The 26,538-nt window shown below is 47.7% G+C and overlaps 2 protein-coding genes across 11 annotated transcripts in view; one reads left to right on the top strand and one right to left on the bottom strand.

Annotated features, from left to right (window-relative positions):
* KLHL18 (kelch like family member 18) overlaps positions 1–26,538 on the top strand; it is a 126,727-nt gene that overhangs the window by 19,775 nt on the left and 80,414 nt on the right. For 2 of the 3 annotated variants that reach the window (XM_086368324.1, XM_086368326.1), the window contains 5 exons: positions 17,432–17,614; positions 17,735–17,946; positions 19,272–19,426; positions 22,311–22,493; positions 23,996–24,077. In XM_086368324.1, the coding sequence (XP_086224450.1) occupies positions 24,075–24,077 (3 nt within the window). In that variant the 5' untranslated portion in view covers positions 17,432–17,614; positions 17,735–17,946; positions 19,272–19,426; positions 22,311–22,493; positions 23,996–24,074. Of the gene's footprint in view, positions 1–14,465; positions 14,539–17,431; positions 17,615–17,734; positions 17,947–19,271; positions 19,427–22,310; positions 22,494–23,995; positions 24,078–26,538 lie in introns of all 3 variants that reach the window. The other variant, XM_086368325.1, reaches the window with a different exon arrangement.
* Positions 8,394–26,538, bottom strand: part of KIF9 (kinesin family member 9) — a 37,160-nt gene continuing 19,015 nt past the window's right edge. For 3 of the 8 annotated variants that reach the window (XM_086368315.1, XM_086368317.1, XM_086368318.1), the window contains 11 exons: positions 22,015–22,083; positions 21,092–21,196; positions 19,804–19,859; positions 18,974–19,064; positions 18,366–18,499; positions 16,625–16,816; positions 15,279–15,493; positions 13,037–13,213; positions 12,622–12,737; positions 12,121–12,225; positions 8,394–8,698 (listed from right to left, as the gene is read on the bottom strand). In XM_086368315.1, the coding sequence (XP_086224441.1) occupies positions 8,648–8,698; positions 12,121–12,225; positions 12,622–12,737; positions 13,037–13,213; positions 15,279–15,493; positions 16,625–16,816; positions 18,366–18,499; positions 18,974–19,064; positions 19,804–19,859; positions 21,092–21,196; positions 22,015–22,083 (1,311 nt within the window). In that variant the 3' untranslated portion in view covers positions 8,394–8,647. Of the gene's footprint in view, positions 8,699–12,120; positions 12,226–12,621; positions 12,738–13,036; positions 13,214–15,278; positions 15,494–16,624; positions 16,817–17,270; positions 18,500–18,973; positions 19,065–19,803; positions 19,860–21,030; positions 21,197–22,014; positions 22,084–26,538 lie in introns of those variants that run through there. The other 5 variants (XM_086368316.1, XM_086368319.1, XM_086368320.1 and 2 more) reach the window with 3 other exon arrangements.

Here is a 26,538-nt window from a genome sequence, read left to right as displayed (position 1 = left end):
TTACAACAGCAGTAGAAAACTAATATAGTGATCAAAAGGTTTCTGGGCTAACAGCAAATCTGGTTAAGTAAGTAGCATGGAAAATCAATGAGGAAAATATCTGATAAGTGTCCTCGACAATGGAACACACATGGTAAAGATCGTGGGCAGTTTTGGAGTCATAAGCATATAGTGTTTTGTCTGTAGCCTTCAGCAGTTTCTTCAGAGTAAGGATGTGTTGGTGAAAGGCAGAGAATGGACGACTTTCAACACTTTTCTTTAGGCCAAGAATTACTTGACCTGTCTTAGATTCAGGAACTGTCTTGTCACACATACACAATTTGCTCAAACAAGAAACTGCAGCCATTAGGTGCAACAGGATAACAAGAAGCCTTATCACTATTTTTTGATAATACCAGCATAGTAGGACTTAATAACAACCAATGGTTGCTTACAACAAAAATAGTTTGCAGGAACCTGATAAAGGGAACTGAAACCAATTTAATTTCCTCTCTTTGGGTTTAAGTTAAAAAAAAAAAAAATGGGACTAGGCATACTTTCCTGTCCTTATACACTGAGAACACACAAAAATAACTTGGCTCTTTGCTTCAGTAAATATTTGATCCTAGAAGACTGTGAACTAACAGAAAGAGCTTACTTGTCAAAACTAGCATTTTACTCATCAATACTTGCTTAAAGGCTATTGCCTCACAGTGCCTATCAATCCAAAATTATTGTTATAAACTCTGCCAAATTTCAGTCAGTTTCCTGCTTTGCAAGACGTTCCTTAAATCTACCCAGTTTGGGTCCTGTGTGTGTATTAGTCACTCAGTTCAGTTCAGTTGCTGTCGTGTCCGACTCTTTGCGACCCCATGAATCGCAGCACGCCAGGCCTCCCTGTCCATCACCAACTCCCGGAATTCACCCAAACTCACGGCCATCGAGTCAGTGATGCCATCCAGCCTTCTCATCCTCTGTCGTCCCCTTCTCCTCCTGCCCCCAATCCCTCCCAGCATCAGAGTCTTTTCCAATGAGTCAACTCTTCGCATGAGGTGGCCAAAGTACTGGAGTTTCAGCTTTAGCATCAGTCCTTCCAAAGAACACCCAGGATTGATCTCCTTCAGAATGGACTGGTTGGATCTCCTTGCAGTCCAAGGGACTCTCAAGAGTCTTCTCCAACACCACAGTTCAAAAGCATCAATTCTTTGGCGTTCAGCTTTCTTCACAGTCCAACTTTTACATCCATACATGACCACTGAAAAAACCATAGCCTTGACTAGACCGATCTTTGTTGGCAAAGTAATGTTTCTCTCTGCTTTTGAATATGTTGTCTAGGTTGGTCATAACTTTCCTTCTAAGGAGTAAGCGTCTTTTAATTTCCTGGCTGCAGTCACCATCTGCAGTGATTTTGGAGCCCAAAAAAATAAAGTCTGACACTGTTTCTACTGTTTCCCCATCTGTTTCCCATGAAGTGATGGGACCGGATGCCATGACCTTCGTTTTCTGAATGTTGAGCTTTAAGCCAACTCTTTTACTCTCCTCTTTCACTTTCATCAAGAGGCTTTTTAGTTCCTCTTCACTTTCTGCCATAAGGGTGGTGTCATCTGTGTATCTGAGGTTATTGATATTTCTCCCGGCAACCTTGATTCCAGCTTGTGCTTCTTCCAGCCCAGCATTTCTCATGATGTACTCTGCATATAAGTTAAATAAGCAGGGTGACAATATACAGCCTTGATGTACTCCTTTTCCTATTTGGAACCAATCTGTTGTTCCATGTCCAGTTCTAACTGTTGCTTCCTGACCTGCATACAGGTTTCTCAAGAGGCAGGTCAGGTGGTCTGGTATTCCCATCTCTTTCAGAATTTTCCACAGTTTATTGGGATCCACACAGTCAAAGGCTTTGGCATAGTCAATAAAGCAGAAATAGATGTTTTTTTGGAACTCTGTTGCTTTTTCCATGATCCAGTGGATGTTAGCAATTTGATCTCTGGTTCTTCTGCCTTTTCTAAAACCAGCTTGAACATCAGGAAGTTCACGGTTCACATATTGCTGAAGCCTGGCTTGGAGAACTTTGAGCATTACTTTACTAGTGTGTGAGATGAGTGCAATTGTGAGGTAGTTTGAGCATTCTTTGGCATTGCCTTTCTTTGGGATTGGAATGAAAACTGACCTTTTCCAGTCCTGTGGCCACTGCTGAGTTTTCCAAATTTGCTGGCATATTGAGTGCAGCACTTTCACAGCATCATCTTTCAGGATTTGAAATAGCTCAACTGGAATTCCATCACCTCCACTAGCTTTGTTCGTAGTGATGCTTTCTAAGGCCCACTTGACTTCACATTCCAGGATGTCTGGCTCTAGGTGAGTGATCACACCATTGTCATTATCTTGGTCTTGAAGATCTTTTTTGTACAGTTTTGTGTATTCTTGCCACCTCTTCTTAATATCTTCTGCTTCTGTTAGGTCCATACCATTTCTGTCCTTTATTGAGCCCATCTTTGCATGAAATGTTCCCTTGGTATCTCTGATTTTCTTGAAGAAATCTCTAGTCTTCCGCATTCTGTTGTTTGCCTCTATTTCTTTGCACTGATCACTGAGGAAGGCTTTCTTATCTCTCCTTGCTATTTGGAACTCTGCATTCAGATGCTTGTATCTTTCCTTTTCTCCTTTGCTTTTCACTTCTCTTCTTTTCACAGCTATTTGTAAGGCCTCCCCAGACAGCTTTTTTGCATTTCTTTTCCACGGGGATGGTCTTGATCCCTGTCTCCTGTACAATGTCACGAACCTCTGTCATAGTTCATCAGGCACTCTATCAGATCTAGTCCCTTAAGTCTATTTCTCACTTCCACTGTATAATCATAAGGAATTTGATTTAGGTCATACCTGAATGGTCTAGTGGTTTTCCCTACTTTCTTCAATTTAAGTCTGAATTTGGCAATAAGGAGTTCATGATCTGAGCCACAGTCAACTCCCGGTCTTGTTTTTGCTAACTCTATAGAGCTCCATCTTTGGCTGCAAAGAATATAATCAATCTGATTTTGGTGTTGACCATCTGGTGATGTCCATGTGTAGAGTCTTCTCTTGTGTTGTTGGAAGAGGGTGTTTGCTATGACCAGTGCGTTCTTTTGGCAAAACTCTATTAGCCTTTGCCCTGCTTCATTCCATATTCCACGGCCAAATTTGCCTGTTACTACAGGTGTTTCTTGACTTCCTACTGTTGCATTCCAGTCCCCTGTAATGAAAAGGACATCTTTTTTGAGTGTTAGTTCTAAAAGGTCTCGTAGGTCTTCATAGAACCATTCAGCTTCAGCTTCTTCAGCGTTACTGGTTGGGGCATAGACTTGGATTACTGTGATATTGAATGGTTTGCCTTGGAAACAAACAGAGATCATTCTGTCGTTTTGAGATTGCATCCAAGCACTGCATTTCAGACTCTTATGTTGACCATAATGGCTACTCCATTTCTTCTAAGGGATTCCTGCCCGCAGTAGTAGATATAATGGTCATCTGAGTTAAATTCACCCATTCCAGTCCATTTCAGTTCGCTGATTGCTAGAATGTCGACTCTTGCCATCTCCTGTTTGACTATTTCCAATTTGCCTTGATTCATGGACCTAACATTCCATTGGATTGGGTTCCTATGCAATATTGCTCTTTACAGCATCGGACCTTGCTTCTATCACCAGTCACATCCACAACTAGGTATTGTTTTTGCTTTGGCTCCATCCCTTCATTCTTTCTGGAGTTATTTCTCCACTGATCTCCAGTAGCATATTGGGTACCTACTGACCTGGGGAGTTCCTCTTTCAGTATCCTATCATTTTGCCTTTTCATACTGTTCACGGGGTTCTCAAGGCAAGAATACTGAAGTGGTCTGCCATTCCCTTCTCCAGTGGACCACATTCTGTCAGACCTCTCCACCCTGACCTGCCCTTCTTGGGTGGCCCCACAAGGCATGGCTTAGTTTCATCGAGTTAAACAAGGCTGTGGTCCGTGTGATTAGATTGACTGGTTTTCTGTGATTATGGTTTGTCTGACCTCTGATGTCTCTCGCAACACGTACTGTCTTACTTGGGTTTCTCTTACCTTGGACATGGGGTATGTCTTCATGGCTTCTCCAGCAAAGCACAGCCGCTGCTCCTTACCTTGGACGAGGGGTATCTCCTCACAGCCGCCCCTCCTGACGTTGAACGTGGAGTAGCTCCTCTTGGCCCTCCTGCACCGGCGCAGCCACCACTCCTTGGACATGGGGTTGCTCCTCTCGGCCACTGCCCCTGACCTCAGGCGTGGGGTAGCTCCTCTCGGCCATCACTCAGTCGTGTCCAGCTCTTTGTGATCCCATGGGCTGTAGCCCACCAGGCTCCTCTGTCCATGGGATCTTCCAGCCAAGAATATTGGATTGCGTTGCCATGCCCTCCTCCAAGTTTGGGCCCTAAAGCTCTATATATATCCTCTCTGACTTTCCCTTCTGAGAAATTGTTATGACACTTTGGCAGTCTCTTTAATGCTGTAAGTTTATTAAATTTAACTTTACTTGAACAGATTTTCAGGGGGTCCTTTGGAGAGGTTTACTGCCTGGTGGCTCAGAGGTTAAAGCGTCTGCCTCCAATGTGGGAGACCCGGGTTCAATCTCTGGGTTGGGAAGATCCCCTGGAGAAGGAAATAGTAAGCCACTCCAGTATTCTTGCCTGGAGAATCCCATGGATGGAGAAGCCTGGTAGACTACAGTCCATGTGTCGCAAAGTCAGACACGACTGAGCAACTTCACTTACTTAATCAATAGAAGTAACCTTGAGAGTGCTAGTCTACTTACTGTGTGTGCACGTGCACTCAGTCATGTCTGCCTCTTTGTGAACCCCATGGACTGTAGTCTGCCAGACTCCTCTGTCCATGGGATTTTCCAGGCAAGAATACTGGAGTGGGTTGTCATTTACTTCTTCAGAGGATCTTCCTGACCTGGGGATCGAACCCACATCTCTTGCATCTCCTGTATTGGCGGCAGAAACCCTGCTCTGAAGATTCTCCTATGTTGTCACTCCAGGAAAAGTGCTGCAGTTGGTGTGTATGCAATGGAAGCTGAGTACCACGTAGATATTCATAGACAATTTTGTTTTCTTAAACTCAAATCCCCTTGCTCCACAGCAACAGTTCTAGGTCCAAAGTCAATGGAATCTATACATCAGAAATAAAAATATATAAGTGAAAATAGCAGTGTTACCTCTGATATTTAGTGTTTCCTTCAAGTAAAGCAAAACGCTTCAGTTTGTGTGTTTGCTTCAGTGAAATTGTATCATCAACCTAGCATCAAGTCCAGGAATTGAAAAGGAGATAAATCTTTACCCAGTCAGTTCACTATTAGAAAGGAAGGAAACTTTAATAACTTGATGACAGCATCACTGTCAGCTGAACACTTTACTGTAGAACCTACAGAAATAAGTCTGGCTTCTTTACTCAATGCTGAAAATGAATGACTATTTAGTATCTTAGAAGTACACACAGTAATTGACCAGCCCATGGTACTTGGAAATCATGGTACCCATGAGTATTAAAATGTAAAACTTACAAAATCTGGCAATAAATAAAATAATTATAATTATCTATAAAATAAATGATTACTATATAATAATATTTTGAAATAATTTTACAATAAAATAATTTACATTTGCATTTGACAAAATATGTTTATGGTACACATCTGTTACACACAGTTGTTAAAGATATGGCCAAATTTTTGTCCAAAAAGTTTATACTAATGCATAAAGTGTGTACCAGTATATGTTGTTAAGGCTCTGGAAATACACTGCCTAATTGTCCTCCAGAAAACATGAGCCAGTTGATTCTCCAACACTGAAGAATAATGTCCATTTATCTCTTGTTAAAAGAGAATTTTTCATGGAAGTTATGAACAGGAACAAATAATGGGTATTTCATGTGCCTGGCCACATCTGTGACCACATTCTCTATGCTCTCAGTTTATCTGCTCCAGGGACTGGGAGCCCAATTTGTACCAAGATCATCCATTCTGCAGTTGGAAAACTCTTGTTCCATTTTTGCCTCCTAAAATAAGAAAAAATGTCCCTTTTGGATTTCTCTCATTATTTCTCCATGCAGTGGGAAAATTTTTTCTAGCTTACCTCTTTATCAGATAACGCCACCTTTCTGCAAGGAGTTCTATTTCCATCTTCATATGAGGCATGCTGCTGCTGCTGCTCCTGCTGCTGCTGCTGCTGCTGCTAAGTCACTTCAGTCGTGTCTGACTCTGCAACCCCGGAGACGGCAGCCCACCAGGCTCCCCCCATCCCTGGGATTCTCCAGGCAAGAACACTGGAGTGAGTTGCCATTTCCTTCTCCAATGCATGAAAGTGAAAAGTGAAAGTGCAAGTGAAGTTACTCAGTCGTATCCAACTCCTAGCGGCCCCGTGGACTGCAGCCTACTAGGCTCCTCCATCCATGGGAGTTTCCAGGCAAGAGTACTGGAGTGGGTTTCCAGGGGCCAAGTCTTATTTCTCACACTTACGTGGACATGAACACTCAAGAGCAACCATCCACTCACACACCTCCCAGACACAGCTGGTTGACACTGACCACTCTGGTTTTCAGTTCTCCAGCTCCTGGCAGTTCCCTTTCTTTTACAAATTTAGCTTTGCATTTAAAAGAATGGTATACTTTAGACAGCATCTCTGTTCGTAGTCAGAGTATCTTCAGGTTATCTTATTCTGTCATATTGATGGAACTGGAAGTCCCCTTCAGGGATGGCCATGATGGTCAGATTAGCTCAGAAGGAACTACTTTCTAGAACAAAAGGCACATTTGAGTGGACATGATGCCCCTAGCTCCCTGTCATGTTGGAAGCATCTGCTCCTCTAAGGAGTTTGTGTGGAGGGTGGTTGACTGAGCACCATCCTGGCTTATTCCTGTGGCTCTGCCCACACTGATGATTACTTGTTTCCTTTTGTGCCAGAACTGACCAAAGAGGCCTGTGTAATGATGAATGAGCTAGAAACAAACGGGACCAACTGCCGTGACAGAGGCCAAGCCTGCCCTGGCCTGCAGGCCCCAGGTCTGGCTGCCCAGGAGTTCTGTCCATGGACGTTCAGGATACCATATGCTATTCTAGCATATGGGAAATGAAGGGAAGAGGAGAGGGGCTTGTAATGCTACAAACGGCTACTTCCTTTGGCACCCAACAAAATGTACCCCTGTGTTTTCTGTTGTTATTTAGTTGCTAACTCTTGTAAAACCAACTAGACTATAGCCCGCCAGGTTCCTCTGTCCGTGGGATTTCCCAGGCAAGAATACTGGAGTGGGTTGCCATTTCTTTTTCCAGGGGATCTTCCTGGCCCAGGGACTGAACCCAGGTCTCCTGCATTGGCAAGCAAATTCTTTACCACCGAGTCACCTTTACTACGTTCTATTTTCTGAGCTGTTCTAAAGACCCAGGAACCCCAAACAAGTCCTGGTAATGGCAGGGGCAACCAGAGAAGGGAAAGAATCTGAACTCTAAGGCCTCCAGCTGCTGGGACAATGCATATTGCCTGGACACATCTGCCGTTTGGCCACATTTAAAGGAAACATGAGGACTGACCATCAAGGCTGTGTGCACACTGTCAGTGCTAATCAATCAGTGATAGCCCCCATGTATCATCAAGGGGAATGAAGTCTGGGGACTTCACAACTGTTCTGGGAATCTGTTTTAGGACCACTGTGCACCTGCCAGTCAGTGAAAGAGAAAGGGGCTGGACAGGAGAGAAGGGACAGCCCTCAGGGAAAGCCTTTCAGCCTTCTCTCAACAGAAGCCCCCATCCAGCTGCTCACTGAAGGCCTGAAGAGCAGAATCATGGGGCCTTTGATTGGAAAGGTACTATTTAGTTCAGTCTTGCAAATAGTGCAGGTTCTGCAGTTTCCTTGTCAGCCTCCCACCATGGGGTTCTCACTACTAATTTCATGGCAGGAATGATCTCATTTTAAGCGTCTTCTTATTTTGTGATAAAAACCTGCCTTTCAGTCATTTCCACCTACACCCCATCCTCTACGTGTTGCTGAAGAAGGGAGTTCTGCCTTCAACTGGCTCAGGAACACAGAGAGCTATGGCCTGAGCCATGAGAACCAGGGCTCCTCAGACCCAGCTCACCCCAGGATGGCCATTCAGAAAAGGAAAGAGGCTGACCAGTGGGACCAAGGCCTGCCAGGGGCTACTTGTCCACTTTCTAACTGGAGACTTGTTAGGACCCCACCTCTGCATAGGGAAGACATCCTCCCAGATAGGAAATAAAGTTATTTGGGGACTTCCTTGGTGGTACAGTGGTTAAGGTGCTTCCACTGCAGGGAGCACAGGTTTCATCCCTGGGGGTGGGATTGGGACCAAGATCCCACGTGCCATGTGGCATGACCAAAAATAAAAGTTCTTGGATGAGCACTGAAAGTCGAAACCAAAAAGCTGTTTTATCCTGTCCCTGCATATCAGACAGCGTATTGAAACCGAAAGCATTCTGTGAAGGTAGTCAAGGGTGTCCTTTGAAGGCTGTTCCGTCAGGCAGGCCACTGTGTTCCCTGGACTGGGCCCCAGTCTCGGAGCAGAGGGGTTGGAGTCTGGGCAGGAGTGCTGGTAGCTTCTCTAGAGCAGGCAGGACTTACTGGGGATCTCATCCTTCAATGCACTGGCCGTGAGTCCCTATTTTCTGTGTGCCTGCTGGAGGCCCATCATGGTTTTCAAATAATTGTGCTGGACACAGAAAGGGGGAGAAAATAGGAACTGATCAGGACCTGCAGACCTAGCAAGGCCTCAGAAGCCACACCACCTATATCCACCCAACATTCTTCCTGCAGATATCACCATCTGGGGACAAGGACCCCCTTTGATGAATCCCAGTTCTGTGAGAAAAAAATGTTCCATTCAGTCTGTCTCATTCTTTCATCCTAAAGTGTATAAAATGTTTTAAATGTTGAAAAGCAGACATGCATATTTCAAGGGCTCACTTGAAAGTTTCTCATAAGAATTAGGTTCAAAAAAAGAAAAGAAGAGGGCTTTCTCTCCAGAGGGAGGGGGACCCATGTACTCTGAAGGGCTTTCCCTCTGCAAATCAACTAGGTGTTCATGAATCCTACCTTTTAACGCACTGCTAGGCTCTTGGGAAGCAGGTGGGGAAAGGAAGCTGAAACAACATCAGTGGGCAGGGCAGTGAGCAAGCAAATGCCAAACCCACCAACTTGGAGTGTGGGGGTGAGTCCTAGATTCCCCACATGGTGAATCTGAACTGAAACTGAAACTTCCACTTGAAGCTGGAATTATTTTTTATTGTGGTAAAATACACATAAAATAAAAATTTCTGCCTTGGCCATCTTTAAGTATACAGTTTGGTGGTACTGAATACATTCATAATGTACAACCATCACTACCACCCATCTCCCTAACTTCATCATCCCAAACTGAAACAGCATATGTATGGAGCAATAACTCCCCATTCTCCTCTCCCCCTAGACCCTGAAAAGCACTATTATACTTTCTCCCTTTCTGATTTTTAAGTCGTTTTATTTTTTAAAATAACTTACTGGCGAATACTTGATTTACAATACTATGTTAGTTTCAAGTATACAGCAAAGTGATTCAGTTATACATTATGTATACATATATTCATTCTTTCTTACATTCTTTTCTCATATAGGTTATCACAGACTATTGAGTTCCCTGTGCTATCCAGTAGCTCCTCACTGATTATCTATTTTATATATGGTAGTGTGTGTATGTTAATCCCAAGCTCCTGATTTATCACTCCCTCCTCGTGTTTTCCCTTTAGTAATCATAAGTTTGTTTTTGATATCTGCGTGTTCCTGTTTTGTAAATAAGTTCATTTTTATCATTTTTAATTAGATTCCACATATGAGTGATATCATATGATACTTGTCTTTCTCTGATTTACTTCACTTAATGTGACAATCTCTAAATCCATCCATGTTGCTGCAAATGGCATTATTTCATTCTTTTTTTATGGCTGAGTAATACGTACCACATCTTTATCCACTCCTCTGTCGATGGACATTTAGGTTGCTTCCATGTCTTGGCTGTTGTAAATAGTGCTGCAGTGAATATTGGGGAGCGTGTATCCTTTTGGATTATGTTTTTCTCTGGATATACCACTAGGAGTGGGATTGCTGAATCACATGGTTGTTACATTTTTTTAGCTTTTTAAGGGACCTCAATACTGTTCTCCACAGCAGTTGTACCAACTTACATTCCCACCAACAGTGCAGCAGTGTGCCTTCTTCTCCACACGCACTCTGGCATTTATCATTATTGTCTGTAGACTTCCCCCGCCTCAGCTTTATTGAGATATAAGTGCCATAGAATATACTACTGCATACGTTTAAGGTATACAATGTGTTGACTGGACACACTTACATATTATAAAATGACTGCAACCACAGCATTAGCTAACACTTCTATCACTTCACATAATTACTATTTCTTTTTCTGTGGTGAAATCCTTTAAGATCTACTCTCAGCAACTTTCAGCTATTGACATATTATTAACAGCATTATTAACTATAATAGCCATTCTATACATTAGACCCCCAGAACCAACTCATCTTATAACTGGAAGTTTGTATCCTTAGACCAACATCTCCCGTTTCCCACATTCCACCCCCATTCCCTGGTAACCACTATTCTAATCTCTGTTTTTATGAGTTGAACATGTTGTTTGTGGACTTTTTAATGATGATCATGCTGACTGGTGTGAGGTGATACCTCAGTGTACTTTTGACTTGCATTTCTCTGGTAATTAGTGATGTTGAATATCTTTTCATATGGTTTTTGGCCATCTGTATGTCTTCTTTGGAGAAATGTTCATTTAGATTTTCTGCCCCTATGATTCTTTTTTTCCAGTAAACAACTTAGTTTTTTATTTGTCCAAGGCCAGCTGTTGCAGGCACTGAGACCCCAAGACTTCCAGAAGGGATGGGGGGAGCAAGCCATCCTGCCTCCCAGGTGCTGCCTGCCCCATCCTGCTTCCTGCAGGAGATGGGAGAGTAGATAAAGTATACCCTTGTGCCATCAAGCATCTCCTCAATTTTGTGAGTGTGTCATTCATTCGGGTCCAACCCTGCGACCCCATGGACTATAGCCCACCAGGCTCTGTCCAAGGGATTCTCCAGGCAAGAGTACTGGAGTGGGTTGCCATTTCCTTCTCCATGCCCCTATGATTTTTGACTACTTCATATAAGAGGAACTATTTATTTCAACTTACTCCATCTAAGTGGAACCAAGTAATTTCAACTTATTCAGGACTCCTAGAGTTTTTAAGTTCAATCACATTTTTGGTCAGCTGAATTTCAACAGGGGTACCAAACAGTTCAACAGAAGAATCATTTTTTCAACAATTGGTACTGGGAAAACTGAATATCCACATGGAAAAGAATAAAGTTGAACCCCTGCCTCACCTCATATGCCCCCTCCTCTCGGCCGAGAGGGGTAGGCCTCTCTGTGGTCAGATAAGGTAGCTCCTGCATAGTGGCCACAGTCAAATGATCTCTGAAGCTGCTGGGCTGCCTACGCCTAGTTGACCTTACTCCATCCTCTCTCATAGAGCCCTGCCTTTCCACAGAGGCAGGGCCCTGTTCACTGATCTGGGCCTCCCTTCAGGGGCCAGGGTTAATAAAGCTTAATGCTCACAGCATAAGGCTAAGTGGCTGCCTGGTAAAAGCCATCCTCTTGCTGAAGGAGTGGGCCCAGGCAACTAGGATTGGCAGGTGACCCTGCCCCAAGCCACAGCTGATTGAACCAAGACTGCACACTTAACACAAGAAGAGCATAACTGGCCTATGCCTCCATCGGAGACCTCCATCGGAGAGGCTCTCCCCAGTAGGCAGTGGCCTCAGGGGAGCCCCAGGCCCTGACCTGGCATGTGAACCACACACGGGCTGTCTTAGCACTCACTGACCATGTCCACGCCTGGCCAAGGTCTGTGGGACCACTACTGTGTGCCACTCTGGAGTTGGCAGAAGATACCCACTGACTCTGGGTGACTGGATTTCCTTGGGCTGGTGTTTTCCCCCTCTGCCTCTAAAGTGGGGAGGGCCATCCTGGGTGTCCCAGTACTGAGGTCCCTGAGGCCTTGCCTTCCTGGAGACCCAGATCCCCCAAGTTACCTTCTGTTCCATCTTGACTTTGGCATTGTAGAAGGAGACAGAGTCAGGGCCCTCGGGCAGCGTCGTCTGCTGCAGCTGGCTGAACCTGTCCTGGTCATCTTCTCCCTAGAAGAAGCCCAACTCAGCACAGACCCTTTGCCTGGCATCATCAGGATCTGCTCTGACGGGGCCTGTGGTGGGCATCAGGGCAGACCCTCATCGGGCTGGCAAACCTCCATCAGGAGAGCTCACAGTCCTTCAGCCCCAAGTTTCCCAGTGTCATCACAGATGCCTGTAACCACCATCAGGACAAGATGAGCCACTCAGGAAGGTTGGCAGCAGCACATGGTGTTTCCTGGGTCCTCATCCCCCAAAACTGAGGAGAGATCTGTGCCTGCCCACCTGCCTGGGGCAGCTGTAGGAAGGCCAGGAGCAGCCCATCCACTGCTATGCTTGTGGAGGGGGCAGGGGGCACTGCCCTGTGCTCGTCCACCATCCCCACCCCCACCCTGTGCCACTCACCAGAGACACAATCTTGCTGAGAGGCATCATGCCTGGCCGGATGCTGCCACCTGGCTTCACTGCCATCTGCAGGTCCTCGGGGACGAAGAAGGACTCATTGTACCAGATGTCAAATTCTGCAGGGAAATGCAGAGAGCGCATCATGAGGGTGGGGAGTCTCGAGGAAGCAGGTCAAGGCTATGTGTGCCTGTCCTGTGCCTGTCACGGACTTGCCCGCTGTTCACTTCCTGCTCCCAGGTCTTATCCTTTCCCATCTCCATTTCCTGCCCTCAGAGTCCTGGAAACACATCTAAAGCCCTGTCCCCCTGCCTCTGCCACAGAGAAGTTCAGAAGCCACTTCTAGAATCCAGGCTGTGGCCCTGCCCTGAGCCTCCTGGAACCCCAGGTGGCTGGCCAACCTCCCCAAATGGCACACCCGTGAGCAGGCGGTGTCGACACTGGTCCACCAGGTGCTGGCAGTACTGGATCTCAGCCCTGAGGTCACGGAGGTCCTGATACTCCGTCCGGTACTGCTTCTTGAGGTCTTTAAGCTTCAGGATCAGCAGGAATTCCTCCTCATCGATGATCATCAGCCCTTTGTTCTCATATTCGCCTGCAAGGGGATGGAGGAGGTCAGGGAATGAGGGGCCCACCTGGGGTGCAGGAAAGAAGGTGGTCAGAGAGGGCAGTGCTGGCAAAGCATGAACACAGGGCGAGGGGAAGGGCTGGCAGTGCAGCGAAGAGGTGGACAAGGCATGAGAAGGCTGGGCTACCAGGACAGGTCTCACAGGGAGAGGGAGCTCAGGTGAGGGGACCACAGGAGAGGCGAGTAGAGGAAATGGTACAGATGGCCCACATTCTATGGTTATTTTGATCTTAAACCCCATTAACCAGAATATCCAGTAAATACCTCTATTATACAGGTGTTTATCTTTTTCATAAGTTATATAAACAAGCTGCCACGACTGGCTAGTACCACAAGGCAGTTGGGCAAGATTCTTTATTAACAGTAGATGTAAACCCAAATTTCAAATTGTCCTCTTAACTTCAGCATTCACCAGCTACCTTTTAGAAAGCATCAGACATCTGTATTGTGTCTGGTGGCTGACAGAGGGCTCCAGGAGGGAGGGGTCGGTCATCCTATGAGTCTTATGTCCTCCACTCACGGTCTCTTTGCACAGTCCTTTTTAAGGGCTGTCAGTTTGATGAGGGTTGTTGGGTTAAGATAGAATTACCTGTGGAGCCACTCACCTGGCAGTCTACTGCCTATAGCACTTGAAAGTCCAGCAAAGGCATCACGTCAGTACCCAAGCCCAGGCTCCTGGAGAGTTAGTCCTGTGTGTGACTGAGGTGTGCGGCCAGGGTGCCTGAGGCGGTCCCCAGTACCTGGGAAGGCGTTAGCACCTCCGCTGATGTTTACAGAGGGCAAGTGAGGCACATGGTGTCACTGACACCATCCATGGAGAGGCAAGGGCTCCAATTCAAGGTGTCTGCAGCGGGGAGGCCAGAGTTTCCCTCACCTTCACTGCAGAGCAACCTGATCAGCGGGCTGTGAGCCAGTCCCAGTGTGGTTACTTGATAGACACAAATCTTTTTTTTTTTTTTTTTTGAGCTGTACCATGGGGAATGTGTGATCTTAGTTCCCTGACCAGGGATCAAACCCACTCGTCCTGCATTGGAAGCACTGAAGAACCACTGGACTGCCAGGAAAGGCCCAAAAATCCATCACAGAGACTTTACGGCACTCTGTTGAGATAGGGAGTGATAACATCTCTTATACTTCCCAGAGGTTCTCTGATTATCTCCAAAGAAAAAAATTTCTAAGAGTTGAACTTAAGATGATTTTCATTTTTCTTTCATGGAAGACATGTCTCATGTCTAATGTCCCAAATGACCACTCTGGGCTGACAAGTGGCTGCCAGTCAAGGTACCTAGCAGGTATGTTAAAAAATGAACTACTTGATCTGTTCCCTTAAGATAAAAGTTATTTTACTTGGTATTTTACCAACCAATGGGAAAACAACTGCTTGGGGGGTAGGGAAGGGCAAAAATGTTTTCTGATATTCATAAAAGTTTAACTATTTAAAAATACTGCTTATTTTTTCTTCTTCCCATCCTTTAAAAATAAACATTTTCCAGGCATATTGAGGAGTAAGTGATATATCAGCATAATATGCATATGATTTAAAATATGTAAATATATGTTCAGTTCAGTTCAGTTCAGTCGCTCAGTCATGTCTGACTCTTTGTGACCCCATGAATCACAGCATGCCAGGCCTCGCTGTCCATCACCAACTCCCGGAGTTCAAATATATAATAAGGAGTTGTATATTCAAAGACCTGGAGAAGGACGTGGCAACCCACTCCAGTATTCTTGCCTGGAGAATTCCCATGGACAGAGAAGCCTGATGGACAACACACAATCCCTGGGGTTGCAAAGAGTCAGACACGACTGAGCGACTAAGCACATATTTAAAGAAGGTGTGGGCAGAGGGACAAAGAAGGACTCTAGCTCCCCAGGGCTGGCCAGAGCCAAATGATGCCCCAGGGATGAAGGGTGCACCCCGGCATCCCCTGCGGCTCCCTTCCAACTTGGTCCTCCAGTGCCCACGTCTGCCCATCCCAAGCAGGATGACTGAGATCCCACTGTCCCCCAACTACCTTCTCAGCATGCTCACCTTGCTTCTCTCGTAGTGATTTCTGTAAATTGAGTGCCTCTTTGGTCATGTCGATCTCCCGCTTGATGGCATTGATGTGCTGTGTGGTCTCGCTGGCCCTTTTCCTCCGTTCGTTCAAGATGGATTTGTTTTCTTTGAAGATGCGGTTGATCTCACTACCCCGCTCATTCTTAAAGTCCTCAAAGGCCACAGGCTTGGCGGGTGGGGTGCTAGGCCTGAAGATGGAGAGGGAGATGAAGGGAGAAAAGGGGCAGCTGTCTTGGAGCCACCGGGCACTTTACATTTCTTCCCTGGAGCTTCTGTGAGCTGGAGGTCAGAATTCCTGGGTACCACCTACCCTAAATGAGAGGTAAACTGTATAGGAATCATTCTCTCATCTCTGTTCTATTCAGCCCACTGCAGAAAATGAAAATAAGGAAAAATAAAAAAACAAAATACCACTCATTACCTACTGGCAACCACACTTTAATGTATCTCCTTCAGGAATTTATTTGATACACTTTTTAATATTTGGATCATGCAGTATATATAATTCTGCATCCTTCGCAGAAGCATTCTTTCATGCTATTAAAAACTCTTTGAGAATCCTAGTTATTATTAACTAGATGTAAGATGAAGTGCCGTGTAGGTGAAGGTAGATTGTCTGCAACTGAGTTTGAAATCCGTTTAAAAAAAAAATGGATGAAAAGATGGAAAGAAAGACACATGATGAAATACTACAGTAACAGTACAATCAGGAGGGTGTTCACTATACAGATCTTTCAACTTCTCTGAATGTTTGGAAATGTTCACAAGCTAGAGAAAAATTCTTCATGTACATCTGTGTACATTTCAAGGGCAGAGAGAATCATTCACTTGGTGCCCTTTCCCTAATGTTGACTGCTGAAGGTGTTACCAAAAAAATTTTCCTTTTGCTTTTTAAATTAATGACACAATCTTTTAATATAAATTTTTGTCTAAATCTCTTTATTATTTCCTCAGGACAGATTCCTAAAAACTCAATTACTGACTGACCGGGGAGAGGAACTGGGTAGCTGGAGGAAGGGTCTCACACTTGAGAATTTTGTATCTTTTGAATACAGTACTTAGCCATAACGTGCAAATTTAATTATTTAAATAATTGCTGTTTGGAGGGTCTAAAATGATTTTGCGTGTCCCTGCATCTTGGGTGGCTCCTGAGGTTGAGCCAGTGTGTGCCTGTATAAGCCACCACGTTTCTCCTTGGGGGTATGCTCCTAGTCTTTGCCTGTCACCCTTGTTTAGCTCTCTTCTATCTGCAGGTGCTCTTTCCACGTCATAGTCTGGTTTTGTATGATCTGGCGCAGGAGCTAGCATTAGATGGTCACCTGGGTGGGCGTAATTCCTCCTTTGGGGAGTCAGAGGCCAGGGGCTCAGTATTGGAGGTCTCCCGGTCCCGCACAACCATGTCTTTGACATCCCCATCCTTGGAGGACGGGGTCAGCTGGGTCTTGGAGGTGGAAACATCCAAGTCCTTGCCACTCAGAGGGCTGCTGGCACCCTCCTTTCTTGCTGAGGAGCTGGAAGGAGAAGGGAGGGAGACCCCGGGCTCAGTGTCTCTGATGCTGAGGGGAGTAATCTTGCTCAACACTCATACACCGGAGCCCCATCCCACTCAGCTCCGGTCTTAACACACACCTCAGCCAAAGGGCGGAGAGTACAGCCCTAAGCCATGCACGTGGGGAGGAGGAGGGGAGCATTTGTCTCCTGGCGAGAAACCTCCCAGGAGACTCCGCATTCCTCCCAGGAGAAACCTGGGAGGAACGGGGAGTCTCCAGTTTGGAAGCATGAGGACCTTGGGGTGGGCCACAGGCTCTAAGGAACATCCTGGCTGCTGAGGCAGGAGTCACACAGGTGCTCCTGGGAAGGAAAGCAGAGCCCTCACCCTGGGCGCGTCTGTCTGAGGCCCAGCAATAAAGACAGACACGTCTGCACCCCTGCTCTGACCAGCCCACGACCCGCTCGCCCACCTACCATCAGTGCCCACACCAGCTCCCGGGAAAAGAGCCATCCCTCTCCACGTGATGGTGCCCAGGGCCCTGCCTCCCGAGAGGCACGTGAGAGCAGGGCTGAACTGAAGGAAGGATGCGTGGCTCCCTCTGTGACTGCTTCCTTCTCTGGTTTTCTTGCAACAGGTGTGGCCTGGGGCCCAAGCCTCGATCAACTGTCACACTGATTGCCTGACAGCCGCACAGAGGGGGTGAGTGCCCTGCCTGAAGAGGCAGGAGGAGGCCAGGATGCCCCGCTACCCGACGCCAGTCCTGCACGTGACGGTTTGCTACCATCAGCGTTGACCCATGTCCTTTCCCAAGGAAAAGGTAATGATGGTTAACAACATGTTGGTATTGAAGTCTTCCAGGGACGGGGACTGCGTTTACTCACTTATCCTCAAAACCACCCCAGTGACTAATGCTGCCATTATTATTATTCCCACTTAGGGGGAGGAAACCGAGGCAGAGAAGCTCTCATGCCTCACAGAAGGTGACCCTCTTGGGTGAGAGAAGTACACAGCAAGGAGGTGAGCCCAGGAGTTACCCTCAGAATGGGGGCTGTGTCCACCACAACACAGCACTTCCCAGAGACGCTGGCTCATTAAGGGAAGCTTGACATTCCTCCCACCCTGCACCCACAAATGTGTCTTGCCTGCAAGGTGAGCTGGGGTTTTTATGCGACATGGGTGCCAATTAGCTGGGTCACAGAAGGAATGTGGTGGTGGGGTGGGTTTCCACGTGAAGTACCAATGGGCAAGTGGCAGCCCAGCATCTCATTTCCACTCTACCACTTCTCAGCAGTGTGACCTTGGAATGACCTCCCCTCTCTGAGCCTTGGTTTCCTCATTAGTAAACTGGAGATGTCAACTCCCACCTCACAGAACCGCTGTGAGCATGACAGATGAGCAGTCCCAGCCTGGGCCCAACAGACACTGTTAGTATTAGCAGGGGTGATGTCCATTGTGACCACCCCACCCCATCACTAAGACTGGGGGAAGGGAGGGACAGCTGTGTCCTCACTTCACCAGCCAAGGAGGGCAAGGTGCTGATCAGCAGGAGCATCAGGAACGTTACTCACCTAAGCTGCTCTTTAAACATCTTCTTGGACTTGGATTTCTTCCCGGGTTTGGTAGAGAAAGGGGCGACTCCAAGTCCGAAGCCTTGTCCATCAGGCTCACCCACTAGGTGGCCGTCAGCATCTACGAGCCCTGCCTGGACAGAGGCCAGTCACAGGTCTGCAGGTCAGATCAAGTGTTCAGGCCCCTGGGGGACCCTGGTGTATATGGACATGTTCATCCCACACACCAAGATGTGGCTCCTGCGGATGTCACTTCAGGCTGTCCCCACGCCAGCTGTCTCTGACCACCCCACCAAACATCCAGTGTCTCACCAACTGTTCTCATAGCTGGGTGTCTCATCCATACTCTGAGACTCCTGAGGCCCATTTCCAACCTAACTGTGGGAATTGTCTTGTTTGCTGCTGGGCACATCTCCAATTTATGGAGATCATTTTGAATTCATACGTGGTTGACTCTTGCATGGGTCATTCCATGCTCACGCTGGTGTTAACCTTTACCTGTTACAACCCTAGATCTGCTTTAATGTAGGACACTCGTTGCCTCTGGCAAGATCTGGGAATGCAAAACTCTGATGTGAGTCTTGTCGGCAAGAGGCAGGCGTGCTTACCTTCTGGACAGCAGAGATAGCTGCATAGTCATTCTTGTCTATGAGGGTGTACTTCCTGCGCAAAGTGGACTCCACTTCCTGTTCCTGTTGGCTTGGGAGACAGAGTGAAAGAACCCCTCGCACCTGGGGCAAGCTGAGCCCCCTGGGCAACACCAAGTTCTGGAGTTAGAAATTGTTTGTGTGTGGCCCCTGAGACAGAGCCACACCCTCATCGTGAACCAGACCAGACAGAACACGCTCACTCCCCGCTCCCCACTCCCCAAAGCATGTACCCACTGTCCAGTCTCCAAATCCACAGGGGTCACCCTATGTGTCAAGGACAGCTGCTGTAAGATGACCTTTGACAAGGACCCCAAGCCTGCATCATGCATCCCGATCTGTCTCTAACTGGCCCTTCGGAATCACGTGCCCAGCTTCTGTGATAACACCCAGCATGAGCCAGTCAGGCTACAGGTATGTCTGTACCCCAGAAAACCACAAATCCCTCTTGAGGTGGGGAGGAGGGTGCCAGGAGCATCAAAACACCCTGCTTTGGCCACATAAAAACCTCCTGTCCAGTGAACAAACTCAGGAAACCAGTGACTACCTCCTCTCTGCATAGCCCTCAAAAGGGGGGCTGTCCCCACTTCCAGGGGAAGGGAAGGGTAGGAGGACCTGAGAGCTCAGAGGCAGACTGCTGGGGTCACCCGGGGCTGCCATACCCAGAGGCCTCTGATCCGGCTCTGTGCACACCAGACAGAAGGCAGAGCACCTGGAGGCCGGCACCCAGACCATGGGAAAGGAGAATGGCAGCCTGATGCAGGACTGGGTGGGTGTGGTGGGTCCCTTACCTCAGCACCACCCGAAACTGGTTGAACACCTCCTGGATCTGTCTGAGGTTGATTATCTGGAGAGGATACCAAGGCAGAGGTTAGACCAGGGGCACCACGGAACTAAGGCTGTGTCTGTAGAGAAATCAGGACCCCTTGACTAAGCCTTGGACCATATGTCTCAAGAAGGGGACATGTACCAACACCCTCTCAGCAAAGTGGCAGTCAAGCCCTCCTCAAGAACAGAGAAACCCTTGATTAGTAGTTTGGAAACTATTTATTGAGGCTATAAAAAAATCACCTTTTCTGACTGAAGATTTATATAAAACTGAAATGACTCTAGTTCTTGAAGGTTCTAAGAAAACATCTAAATAAAATTAACTGTCCTCAGCTCTCTCCTGCTTCCAAAAGGATCCATCATGAACCATTCTGTGTGGGTACAGACAAATGCACACACCTGCGGCTGAAGGAAGACCATCAGCCTCTCTTGACCCCAATGCCCTCTAGCATTAGCCTTGACGCCTCGGTCATTCTGGGGCTGCCCTTCCTAGGAAGATCAGAAGAGCCCTCAGCTGTCCCAGGCCTGCCTCTGGCAGCTGCTGACAGTAACAGGCTGGACAAGGTTCTGTCCGTGAGCCCCATGATGAGAAGTCTGCCAGCATGTGCTCTGAAAACAGAATGCCTCTTTCCCCCTGAGAGCCTTCCCTTTGTGGCTGCTTTATTCCTCCTTGGCCCACTCCAGCATGGGCCCTGGAGGGGTCCACCTTGCAGACAACCAGCATGACTGTCATCCTTTAATGCCCTCCCTCTGCCTGCCACAGATAAGCCCCCGAGGTGTTGCACCTCAGTTCATCCCAGCTCGGTTTCCCTCCCCACCATACAGGTCAGGCCACCAGAGTACACGAGCTTGAGCATTTTCCTGAGGCCACTCAGCAGGGAGACTGCTGAGCTCTGAGATTCGACCCAGAGCAGCTTGGCTCTAGGATCTGTATTGGTGGCCCCATGATGGACCACCCCCACTGTATTTAAGGCTTGGACCACTTCCCACATGGTCAAGGCTTGGACTACCTCCCACGTGGTCAAGGCTTGGACCACCTCCCCTGTGTTCAAGGCTGTAGGCCACTCTGTGGGGCACCCACAACCTTGCAGCCTCAGTGGGCTGAAGGGCCCTGAGGCCAGGAGTCCAGCACCACCCACCCTATACCCCCTGCACCCTCTCAGTGAGGTTCCCAGGCTAGCAGAGCATACATCAGAGATGGAGACAGAGGCCCTGGCCAGCCGGATATGGTGGTCCTGAGGGGCTCCTTACGTCAATCTCTTCCAGCGTTCCCTCCAGGTACCTTCGCACCTGGGAGTTGATCTCAGCAATCTGGATTTCATCCATAGGGTCATAGTTCACGAGGGTACGGTTGGCCTTGGAGAAGGAAGAGGGACGTACTGTTAAGCTCCAAGCGCCCGAGCCCAAGCAGGGTGGCAGGGACCTTTCTGAGGACCAAAGTGGGGAGGCTGGGCAGAGAGCCTGGCTACCCAAGCCACTCCACTCCCTTCATCACCATGTCCTGGTAGGGAGGGCCTGACTCACAGGCCAGGTAGTTGGGTCAGCACGGGACAACCAGGTGGGACAGGGAAGGAAAGGCTGCCAGACAAGGGCCTGCTCCTCCAAGCCGGGGGGCTCTGCTGGCTGAGTCTCAGCAGACTGTGGGATGAGGGCCACAGGAGGGAGGGGGCGCCTCTGCCTTGAGACCCTCTGGACCATGAGCATCAGCTCAGACCAGCACTGGAGGTGTCCTGCCCCCCCACCCCTGCCTTCCAGCTCCCTGCTGCCCCTAATAACCATCCAGCCTATCCACCTCCCTGACCTTAGAGCCGTCATCAGGCTGTCTGCCTCTGTACCCCCACCTGCCAGGCTTGTGGCCCCTGCCCTTCATCCCCCTGCCTACTGCCTGGCTCTGCTCCCTGACCATCTGACAGCCCTGCCCACATCTTGTTCTTCCAGGGTCTCTGCCCAACAGACATCCCTTCTGCCCCCGCAGTCTCTGTTCCCCCAGTCCCCTGTCTACTCAGCCCCTGACCCACATGGCCCCCCGTCCACCCAGTCCCTCTGCTCACCCAGCCCACCCTCTGATCCACCCCTGCCCTGACCCACTGCCCCCTCCCACCTAGTCCTTCTTCCCACTTGGTACCCTGACCCCAGTCCCTCTAGTATTCCACCCACCACCTCTAGCCCCTTACCAGGCTGTCATGGATGGCTAGTTCCTGCTTGAGCAGTGCTAGCTCCTTCTCCAGGTTCTTGACCATTCTCTGCCAGGGAAGCATATTGAGGTGGGTGGTAGCAAGGAGGACAGTCAGAGAAACCACTTATAATCCCCTACCCTGTCCTCAGACATCCTGGCCCTTGCAGGTAATCCATGGAGTGTGATCTCAACATTTGGACGATTCCCTCCCAGCTGTTGACTTTTCCTCAACTGGGTGAGTTTAGGGTTTGAAGAGGTTTCAGCACTTCTCTGTCCTTTGCCTCTTACTTGCAGGGGAGACTGAGAACAGAGTGAATATGGGCACCACTAGGGCCACCCTAAAGCCCGATCCAGAAGCTCCAGCATACTTCAATCCACCAGGGTCACTGCCCTCTCCGTGCAGCCTGTGCCTCCAGGATGTTGTCACCCTCATCCTCTCCAGCCACTGCACAAAGCATCACCATTCCCTACTGACAGGTATGCCACCTCCATTTATTGCTGCTATAAACAAAACTGCAGAACACCTTTGCTCTTACATCTTTGTGTAGGATAACAGTGACCTATGCACTATGTCGGAGAAGGCAATGGCACCCCACTCCAGTACTCTTGCCTGGAAGATCTATGGATGGTGGAGCCTGGTGGGCTGCAGTCCATGGGGTCGCTAGGAGTCAGACACGACTGAGCGACTTCACTTTCACGCACTGGAGAAGGAAATGGCAACCCACTCCGGTGTTCTTGCCTGGAGAATCCCAGGGACGGGGGAGCCTGGTGGGCTGCCTATGGGGTCGCACAGAGTTGGACACGACTGAAGTGACTTAGCAGCAGCAGCAGCAATGCGCTGTGATCTGCCCCATTACTCCTTGCCTATGCTTCTGCCCCTGCTCACGCCACTCCCACCAAATGACCACACTCCTGCCTCTGTGCTGCCCGTCCCCTCTGCCTGGGACACTCTTCTCCCAGGTATTCGCATAGCTCACCTCCCTCAAGTCTCTGTTCAAACACTGCTAAATTAGGCGCCCCTCAGTTACCCCATGTAAAACTGCAATCCCCTCCCACTCTCACACCACTCTTTTTAAAAATCTTGCTCTAGTTTTTTTTCATAGAACATACCCTAGAGCGGTGCTAACAGAACTTGCTGTAATGATGGAAAGGTTCTGTTGTGCCACAAGCCACATAAAGCTATTGAACGCTTACAATGTGACTAGTGGGACAGAGGAAGTGAATTTTTTAAAAATTTTTAATTTTATTTCATTTTACTGATTTCAGAGCACTTCCTTGGAGGTCCTATGGTTAAGACCCCGCACTTCCACTGCTGGGAGTATGGGTTTGATCCCTGGTTGGGGAACTAGTATCCCTGTGGCATGAGGTGTGACCAAAAAGAAAGTTTTTTTGTTTTTGTTTTTTTACTGATTTCAGAAGCCATGTGTGAGCAGTGGCTACTGTATTGGACAGTGAAGCTCTAGAACTTAACCTATTTTAGTTTTAAGAAAAATTATATATAAGGTGTACAACATACGTTTTGATATACATGTACACAGTGAAATGACTACTATAATCAAGCTAATTAACATATCCACTAGTCACCATTTTTTGTGTATATGGTACAGTTTCTGAGATCTACTTCCTTTGCAAATGTTCAGTATACAGCACACTACTATTAACTATATTCACCATGCTGTATGTTAGATCCCCGGAACTCATTCATCTTAGGACTGAAAATATGTACTGTTTGACCCACATCTCCCATATCTCAGCCTGCCTGCTCCCACTCCTGGTAACCACTGCTCTGCTTTCTGCTTCTGTGAATTTGGCTTTGTTAGGTTCCACATATAAGTGAGATCATGCAGTGTTTTTCTTTGTGTATGTGGCTTATTTCACTTAGTACAATGTCCTCTAGGTTCATCCATGTTGTCGCAAATGGAAGAATCTAGAACTGACTGATTTCTTCTGTTTATTACATCTGTCTCTCCCATCTCCAGTGAACTGTCAGCTCAAGACAGATTTGTGTTTCTGTTGGTCCACTGACGTGTCCCAAGTGCTTCAAAAAGTGCCCGGCACATGGTAAGTACTCCATAAATTTTAGCTGAATGAATAAATGATACATTTCTAGAAGCAGAATTGCTTAGTCATTTTACATCTGGTACTATCCTTGAGTCTTTCATATAAGCCCAGGACTTCATGTTGAGAACCTTCAGTATGAACAACAGGCTTCTTTTAGTTGTCCAAAATGCCCACTAGAGGGAGCCCCTGCCAGCTGGGTCTCGGGTTTAGTTGTTCGGTCACTAAGTCATGTCTGACTCTTTTGCAACCTCATGAACTGTAGCCTGTCAGGGTCCTCTGTCCATCTGGTGACCAAAGCAGGGACCAGTCTATAGCAAGGGGTCCTGGTGGCTCACTGGCAAATCAGAGCACAAAGCCTGAACTCAAGACACATGACCAGGGTCCAAATTCTGACTCTGCCCCTCTGGGCAACCTCAAGATAGTCCTTCAGTGGATTCCTATGAGGTGACTGAGGGAAGTCCTATGAGAGAGGGCTGGTGGCCAGCCCCTACTCATATTCATCCCCTCGTCTCAGCTGAGGGATCTCAGTTCTAGAAAATGCACTCTACCCAGCCAGGGAAACTGGCTGAGCTGCGGGGGATCTCCAGCTCGATGACTTCTCCATCCACCGTGGTGTGAGGAGCCAGGCTGAGACCTCTGGGCCAGTCAGGTGATGGCGGGAATGGGCCATCTGCTTCCCTGGGTCACCAGGCTCCAAGCTGCACCCTGAGAGCATAGAAGCCACCTTCTTACTGCCTGGCAGGCTTAGTGGCCTCTATCTGTCCTCTTCTACTGACTGACTGGAAAGAAACTGCCTAGAAACAGAGCTGGAACAGCAGACCCCACAGAATAGGGTCTGGCAGCACCTCCTGGCGGACCAGCTCCCTTGTAAGACAAAGGAGCATTTTCTGGATGGAAAAAAAAAAAAACACCTTGGAGACAAAACAGACCCCATGTAAGTTCCTTGATGGTTAGGTGTTTCCATTATAAATGTAATGAGGATAATTCAGAGAGTTCTGCTTAAGTTCACAGCAGGCTGGGAACAGCTCTCAGCCAAAGAAGTTGCCCTATTTGACCTCACTGCAGTGTGTAAGTGCATTTCTTCTTGGCAGACTAGGATACCCCAAGTCTTTCTGCTGTCTGTTTATACCCATGACTCACAACCCTTCCACCACCTCATGGAATCACAGACATAGTGGGAAGGTCACTAGAGGTCTTCAGTCCAACTTCCTAGTTCACAGATGAATACCCTGAGGCTCAGACTCTGAGCAACTCACTGCAGAGAGCTGGTAGCAGAGGAGGAACTCAGTCTCCCACCTTTCAGCCAGCCCCGCCAGCCAAGGAACCCTACAGAAGCTATTCCAGTCCCTTGAAAACAGGCATCAGTACTGAAAATTGTGCTGGAGACAACCTGGGAATACTGACCACAGTCTAGGAAAGGCGGCACTAAAATACTTTGCCAGGTCTCTCTCAAGAACTCGTGCACAGAAAGGAAAAGGCTCATCGCAAAGATTATAAACACATTCGCATTTGGTGACAGGGCAACTTGGCTGTCCAGGACCAACAGTGCAGATTTCAGAACAGGAATTACATTAAAATGAAAGTCCCTGCCATCAGGTGCAATGCCCACCCAGCCAGGTTCACAGGTGGTAATGTTGTAGTCCTAAGCTAAGTGAATACCAAATAAGAAAATAAGAAAAATAAATAAGAAAAGCTCCAAGCTACAGAAAAGCATAGAAAATAATGCCATGAAACTGTGGGAAGACCACCCTAAAATCTGACTTTTTAACAGCATGCTAAATACTGGCTGCAGGTATTTTTTATTTTTAAAAGAAATAAAACATTTAAGATAAATGTGAAGCCCCTGGACCCCACTCTGAGTCCATTCCCCACCCTGACATCCAGAGGGAACCCCCAGCTTGCTTTGGTCTTTTCACTCCCACACATTTTTTTCTTTGCGCGCACACGTATGCACCAAGAACAATCAGCATTGCTTTTTATGTCCTTTATCCTTGGTATGAATGATAGATGCCACCATTTCAATCCCCAAGTTGTTTTCTCCCTAGAGATTATCCATGCTCAAAGCTCAAGCTCTGCTCCCTCCCTCCACAACCTATTTAGCTACTCTTCCGTTAAAGGCTATTAATTGCACTCCTAACTTTTCACCATCGCAGTAAGCGGTGCAGCACCGTTTTCTGTAAGTCTCTCTGTGCATATGTGAGAATGCCACTGGACTGTACACCTAGGAGTGAGGCTGCTGGTCTGCAGAACTGAGTGGACTGCTAACTCACATATCCTAAACATTTACGCCATGACAGCACTGTGCTAAATGATTTCTACTCATTACCTTACTCTTCACAACATCTCTTTGAGGGTGGACTCTGTTATTCTTCCCTTAGAAAGAACAAGTATCTCACTGAGGCTAGACAGCTGAGAGAACAGGCTACTGAACCAGGATAGCCCAGTGCACGTGCCAGGGCTC

Source organism: Bos grunniens, chromosome 22 (assembly GCF_055505025.1).
Source record: "Bos grunniens cultivar Pamir isolate PY7600 chromosome 22, Bosgru_T2T1.0, whole genome shotgun sequence".
Taxonomy (NCBI): Eukaryota; Metazoa; Chordata; class Mammalia; order Artiodactyla; family Bovidae; genus Bos; species Bos grunniens.
Note: the sequence above shows the minus strand (reverse complement) of the source record. Positions and strands in the feature narration are given on the sequence as shown.